Source organism: Urocitellus parryii, chromosome 4, assembly GCF_045843805.1.
Source record: "Urocitellus parryii isolate mUroPar1 chromosome 4, mUroPar1.hap1, whole genome shotgun sequence".
In the NCBI taxonomy this organism is placed as follows: Eukaryota; Metazoa; Chordata; class Mammalia; order Rodentia; family Sciuridae; genus Urocitellus; species Urocitellus parryii.
This window is the reverse complement of record NC_135534.1, coordinates 101,757,141-101,764,692: the sequence shown is the minus strand read 5'-3', so window position 1 is coordinate 101,764,692 and position 7,552 is coordinate 101,757,141. Positions and strand designations below refer to the sequence as shown.

General features: G+C 37.2%; 1 protein-coding gene across 1 annotated transcript; it reads right to left on the bottom strand.

Moving 5' to 3' along the window:
* Positions 1-792: 792 nt before the first annotated feature.
* On the bottom strand, positions 793-6,714 carry LOC113178291 (NXPE family member 4-like). The gene is made up of 4 exons (XM_077797755.1): positions 6,308-6,714; positions 5,765-5,832; positions 4,218-4,415; positions 793-1,328 (listed from the first exon to the last, which is right to left on the bottom strand). Exons 1-4 carry the CDS (start codon positions 6,712-6,714, stop codon positions 793-795), a joined length of 1,209 nt encoding a protein of 402 aa, XP_077653881.1.
* Between the last annotated feature and the right edge of the window lie 838 nt (positions 6,715-7,552).

Below are 7,552 nucleotides of genomic sequence, written 5' to 3'. Positions count from 1 at the left end.
AGAAGTGCAATACACACATAGGTCAGAGTGACTGGTACTAGGGCTGAATTGTAGTGGGTGGAACCTGTACCCAGCCCACCAGGCACCTCTCCTGTCTCCTGTCCCAGAATCACATGGAGCCAGGTCTTACTATCATGAAGTTTAGACTAATCTCTCCATTTGTGAAACTGTTGCTCAGAGAACTGAAGTGACTTATTCAGTCTTATCATTACTGTACACAATAGAGCTAAGACCCAGGTCCTTCAATTCTAGCACACTGTACTTTCGTATGTGATATCCTAATATTCATGGATGCTAAATGCTGATTAGAGCTTCTCAGTGGGAGTTCTATAAGGAGAGAAAGTTAGATATTTCTGGGATCCAGAGACCTTCTGCTTCTCCTCTGGAGCTGTGGGAGAATCACCTCATAAGACTTCTCATTTGGAAATCAGCTTACATCTGTTTATAGTGGTAGACATAATAAAATGAGACTTCTTTCTCTAAGTGTTTATTTTACAATTACTTATAGATTACATGTACCAGAGAGAAGACCTTTTACTCATAGGTGTCTTAACTTCCCATTGGTGAAGAGCAGCATGAATCTGTCTGGTGCAGATATGACCTTTTTATTTGTAAGTGAAATTTCACAGTAGAAATAGTTTACTTGGCTGAACTGGTGGATCCATGCCAGCCACAGTGAAGATTATCTTCTCATCTACCTTGGAGTTCTGAGACAAAAATGACACCCAATATGCTAGCAGGCACTCAATAGATCATTTCCCTAAATGAATGAATTTCAAAGATATGTGCTATCTAGCAAATATAGTTTAAGAATATATTAATTTGATTTCCAACTACATATTGAGGTGGGTGGACATTATTTGTGCCATATGCAATTGTGATGTCCCAGGCATCAATGATGCTCACATTGAGATCTTGAAAAATGTCCATCATGACAAGGTTTTGAATGTAGCCATGAAAGTCACTTAATCTTTCCGCATCATTGTGCATCTCCCTGATGTTTTCTGTCTTGATAATGACTGTGGTGTCTGGGCTTCTCAGAAGGAGTCGCTGAACAGCTTTGTGCACATTGAGGGCCCTTCGGATGAAAACATCAATGGGAAAGGGTCTGAAATGCTGGCCCAGACAAATAGCAATGACAATGTTTTTTCCTCCTTCAGTTCTGTCAATGACTCGGGCCAGGTACTCAATATCTTTGACTGAATAAGTAGATGATCCAATCAATGGATAAGCATGTTTTTGCCACTGGATGTTGATATTCCTATCCAAGTCCACAGTTAGTTGGCTTTGCAGTTTTCCATACTCATGCAGATTCACTGACTTGAGTGCTGGAGACAGACAAGCAATCCCAAAATGAGAGGAGAATAAAGTTATAAGATTGACAAGTCATGGTGAATGGATAAAAATAAAGAACTTAATGCTAAGTGAAATAAGCTAGACTCAGACAGTCAAGGATCAAATGTTTTCCTTCATCTGTGAAAGCTAGAAAAAAAATAAGTGGGAAAGGAGGGAAGAGGAAATCTCATGAAAATAGCAGAGAGGTCAGTGGAGTAGAAGAAAGTGATTGAGTGGAAAGGCAAAGGGACTGGAAAAGGGAGGAATGGTGGAATGAATCTTACCACACATTCCTATGAGCATATACCACAATGAATTTCACCTTTACAGATCCAAAACACACTAATTTATAAAACTGTAAATAAATGGAAGAAAGATCAGTAGAATAGAGGAAAGGGAACAGGGGTAGGGAAGAGAAGGAAAGAAGAAGTACTGGCAACTGAACTGAAGCGAATTATATTTCATGCTTGTATAATTATGTTAAAACAAACCCAATGTTACGTATAACTATAATGAACTAAATATGATTGTCAGTCATAAATACAAGAGAAAATATTTGGTGATTATATATAAATAAATTAATCATGTTTGATTTATTATAGGCTTGATTGAAGGGACACTTTTGAAATTTAATTGAATAATTAAAAATATTATAGATTACTTATGTCCTTTTGCAGAACCGTGCCACTGGATGAATCGTAAAGCACTGAAAAAACTGCACTGGAGGACTATGTGGTTAGTTTTGTAAGTATTATTTTTGTAAAACTTGTTGGCTCTAGATTAAAATTATTTGAAGACACAGAAAGATACTAACTAATGTTATTTATATTAAGAAACTAAAATAAATCTATTTCTTCAAATACTTCGCAAAATCCCTGAAGACTAAGGTTATATTCTAAACTTCTGTGTTTCCTTCCATATGCATGGAATTGTACTGAGTACATCATCTGTAATAATAATAGTATTACTTTCTGTGAAATCATTTACAGTTTACATTTATTTAAACTGAGGCAATCACTCATGTCAACATCCCTCATTTAAGTGTCTAATTGTCATATCATAGGAAGAAAAACTCAAGAGAGAAAATCCCCTGCTGAAGACTACACAGTGTGTAAAGAACACTGAAGTTCCCACCACATCTTATGAAACTATCCTACCTGATCTTGACACATCTGGAGATAAACACAGCACAAGTAGAATAAGATAAAGTCTTACCATTTTTCAGCATCTCAATTACATCCTTATCTAAATATTAAGGCCAGTTGATTTATAGCAAAAATGTCAGTGGGAAATGTGTATTAAATGATTACTAATGCTTTGTCACATGTGCTACCTTAGAAATAAAGAGATATGTTTGAAGACTTAACCTAGTGACTAGAAAACAGACATGCTGGAGGTTGGTTGGTGTAAAATGGCAGAATGATTTTCTTCACTCTGCTTCCAACTTACTTCAGTTTTCTCTTCCAAAGCCGACTCTGGCCACAAAGTTCAACTTTAAGCAAAACATACAGGAGATGTTTTCCAACTGCAACATCCAAAATGAGCTAAAGAGGTTAAGTAACTCAGTCCTGAAGTACTCTGTAGAACTAAGAGACCTTCCATTGTAGAATGTGATGCTGAAGGTTGTCACTAAACCCTTGCTTTTATAGCTGAACAAACTGAGGTCCCAAGGAGTTTTGTCAATTTTTAGATGTCGGGATTGAAAACTCTCCCCTTTTATTGGGAATTCTTAAAACTTAAAGTCCAGGTCCTACTGATTTCCCCTTTTATTAAGAGAATCATCTTTCTCTCTAGTTGGAGACCCTTAGTGGCTTCATGTCTGGAAGACCAGGACAGAGCCACCATGACTGAATAATCCTAGGTAATAGGAACCAGACCCAGGAACATAGACAGGCAGGTAGTGACAATTTTCTAGGTAAGGTTGCTGAGATATGTTAGTGGATTTTGAGGTATTGTTGGTGTACTCTTAGTTTTGTAAATATAGCAACTGGACTAGGATTCTTCCAGCTGTATCTGAACCCAACTCTAACATTAACTATGGATAATGGCAATTTCTGTTGTTTTGGGGGGCCCTTTCTATGTGCAAATGTGCCTTGCAATGTGTTGAATTCTTTATTTCCATTACCTGATTTCATCTTAAACATAAGCACCATGTTTATTGGATGTATGAGGAAAATGTGGCAGAGAAAATAAATATCAGGCCAAAGATCATTTTTTCTAATGGACTCAGTCTAGTTCTGTTAGACTCTAAATCACATGCTTTTAAACACTGTGCCAATGTGATATAAGTTTTACCTTCCTCTTATATCTGTCATACTATCAGGTGATGGTAATAGTGATGATAATTTACATAAAATCTTACTTCCTCAAGGATAATGCTCAAAATTCACCATCTGTATTACCTCATTTTATCAGATGGGTATTTTTTTTTCATTTGTAGGTTTCAGATGAGTAAATCCCGGGACAGACTATTTATGTAATTGGTCCAAGTCACTGATATAGGATCTGAAGTCAGATTCTGAACCCAGGACATCTGGATTTAGAGTCCACACCCATAATCTTCACACTAACTATAGAAAGTGGACATTTTAATTTCTGAAATCATTTTAGCTCCATTGATAATTTCTATGCTTTCTGGCTAAATACTGTAGTGTGAATTTCTCATGGGCAGGGAGGTGATAAACATTTTTCTACACTTGCTCCCTTCATTTTAGATCAATGTATTCTTGTAAAGGAAAGATATCTATGTCCTATGAAAAATTTTGGTGTATTGTGATGAAGAAATATGATAAAGATGAGCCATTTCCTACATTTCTTATTCTCCTTTAAAGTTAAGGAAAATTTTGAAGGGAATATGAATAAAAGCTTAGACTGAATCATACTGTTGATTTTGGATTTGAAGTATTCAATCCATTGGCGGATGGTGGAATCTCCCAATAGGTGTATGGATTTTCCTCTCAGGCACTCATTCATTTTGATTGGAGCCAAACTGCAGGAGCCTGGATGCCATATTTGTTTCCAAACATGCCCACTGGGGATTGTGGATGTCATGCGAGGCTTGCATTTCTCTTTTGGTGGAACTGGGTCTTCTGCAAAAATCAGCAAGAAGGCACCTTCTAAAACATCAAATCTAAAACATCTATCAGTATTGCTAAAGAACTTTCTGTCTTTACTAAGTGTCCTCTTAATAGGGGGGTGAAGATGGTGGTCATAGTATAAAAGCCTTACAGAAATATCCTCATATGGAATAGCTGTTTTTCAGGAAAAAAAGACCTAATGTGAGTTTCCTAATGTGTATCATGAATTTTCATTATAATAGAACATGTTTTATCCCAGAAGTCAAAATGACTCTCTGTTAAACTTTAAGTATTTATCAGTCTTTCTATAAAAGCAATGTCATCCATTTTTGTAGAGTAATGAAAAGTCAAGCATAGTATCATTTAAGTCAAATTTTCCTTAAGTTTTTCATACTCTTCACAATGGGTTAAAAGCCACCAATCAATCTATGAATTCATTGAGTTAAATTCAAGATCATAGAAAAAAATAATAAGTTTGGAAACATCCAATCTGTTTGAGTGCTCTGTAGCTAGAGAGAGTCCTAGAGGTCCATGAAGGGCCTGGTATTCACCTCCTAGTTGGTTAATGAAGGGTCTGAGGTGGCAATGATAGTGAGGTGACAGGTCTGGGGCACTGATTGTTCATTTATTTGGAGGACTTTAGTATTTTAATGACTGGTATAGGTTTATTCATACATGCATGGTAAAGAATACCGTTTTTACAACAAGGTACATAATTATATTTAATTGTGGACAAGTATATTAACAACTAGCAAACTTTTAATGTTGCACTGTGCTGCACTGCCAGAGACATAAATGATATTGCCTTAAAACATTTTAGATAGGGTTTCCTAGGCTGTTTTGAGTTAAATAAATTAAAGAGAAACTAGAAAAAAATAAATTTGGAAATTCTACTTTGTATATCAAAGTTGTTTGAAACATGAGATATCAAGAGGAGATAATGATAGTAACCAGACTCCTAGGTAGCAGACTGGAAACCTCTAGATGGTGATTATTGGACTAGAAGTGATGCAGGAAGTGTTGATGGCGATGGTGTGCAGAAGGATGGTGTTGGAAAGGGAGCCTGGTAAAGAGTTAGGAGAGAGTTTCACAGTTTGTAGGTTATTGTGTAAGATGGACAGGTAATCTGTTATCTGATGAGTAGATCAATGATGAGAGATATAGTTACTAAAAGAGGCATTTTATATCCTAGGGATTCCAATAATTCACCCACTTAGTACATGATATCTTGGCTCACATTAGACAAGATAAATGAGCATTGAGCTGATGAAACTAAAACTGAACAAGTCCAAAAGAAAGAGGAAAGCCTTTAAGTTTGTCTAGTACTAAGCACTCTCCACAAACACAGGAACACTTACTGTTGCATTTGGAGACACTAATCACATTGAAGTTTTCCATAATCTCCACACCCACATTTGACCTTTAAAAGACAAATATAGAAATGAACCTGCTGGTGGCCTCAAATCAGGAAAGACTCAATAATTAAGATCATCTAGTTATTTTTTAGTGAATACCAATTATGGTTTCCTCAACTCAGGGCAGTAAGGAAATTTCCATTTCTTTTCCTATAATTCCATGAGATCCAGGTACCCATAAGGAGAGCAAAGACTTAGCAAGATGCAGAAAAAAATATATTAGTGCACCCACACAGATTTCTCATTCTCTTATGGTTTTCATTTTGCCTGAATTTCTCATTTCATTGACAAAGATTAAAAAAGCTTGTGAACTTCTGAAGAATGAGCCCTGTCCCCCAAATTAATTCACAGATCCTTTGCTAAATGGATCTTCATAAATGGTGCCTATGTTGATTTTCTTGTAGGACTTTCCTTTGGACCAACATATAGGAAAAATAAAGTAAATCATTGCCCTGGTATCTCCATCAATAATTTTTTTACCTTACAAATATGGTCCTTTCTTGTTTGCTAAGATAGGAAACCTCCTTGTTCTTGGAACGCATGTGGGTGAGTGCAGCACAGGGAACATGCTGAGGCCTCATGCAGTAGAAGGCTTCTTGGTCTTGAGCATCCAGGTACTGGCATAGTTCAGTCCTTGAGTTTATAATCAGAGCACAATCAGTATTGACCTGTGTGGACCCATTGATGAACTGGCCTGTGAAGATCACTCTGTCATAGCCTTGGTTCCTTGCCCTCCAGAGAGCTGACACCCCTTCACTGGGGTGGATGAGCAGGAGAGACAGGGAGACCTGGCCCTCCCAGAACAGAGTGAAGCTGACAAGGTAGGTGCCATTGTTGAAGTCCACTACCTTTCCTGAAGCACCTGCTTTCAGGGCTGGGGAGGACATCCTGGCCCTCAGGAAGTCCCCTCCATATTCCTTCCTGCGTCCCAGGTGGTCCTTGGCCTCCAGCAGAATATCCAGCTGGTCCCCCCTGCAGTATGTGTCTCTAGGGTTGAGGATGGTGACTGTGCTGTGTTTGGCACTGGTGGTGCTGTTCACATGGGTGAAGGGTCTGGGTGGGATCATTTGGTCTAGTTTCTCCCGAATCTTACTGATTCTCAGCTCAGTCTCTGTTGGTGAAGCTGCTGGATTCAGAGATGCTCCAGGGCTTGAGGACTCTCTGATCATGTTCCAGTGATGGAGGGAGATAGGCAAATTGAGAGCAGTCTGTATCTAAAATACAAGAAAGGGAATAGAGAACACCAAAAATGTTCCCTTTTAACATCACTTTTATCTTTTATGGAATAATGAGAGGTACTAAAATTAAATGACACATGTGTGTCATAGTCAATACACTTTTGATACTGTTAGCATTACTGTAGTTTCTGTTGGCTCATCAATTTTGGAAGAACCATTTAATCCCAATGAGCCTTAGGATCTTTTTTAAATGGTGGTTGTAAAATCTACCTTGTTGGTCAACTTGGAAGACCAAATGAGAAAATGTTTTTAACTGTAGTGAATGAATGCTTTTGTTTAATTATTTTTATATAAAAACTAAAATTTAGTAAAAAATATTTAGTCCCAGACAAACAAATCTAAAATGTTCATCACTATCATATCTCTCTTACAAGAAATGATAGTGGTAGTGGTTTGAGCTGAATAAAAAAATTCCATTAGTAACATAAAATGTGGAAAAGCATAAGGCTAATTTGTAAAAGTATGTACAAAGTCAGAATTCTCTAAT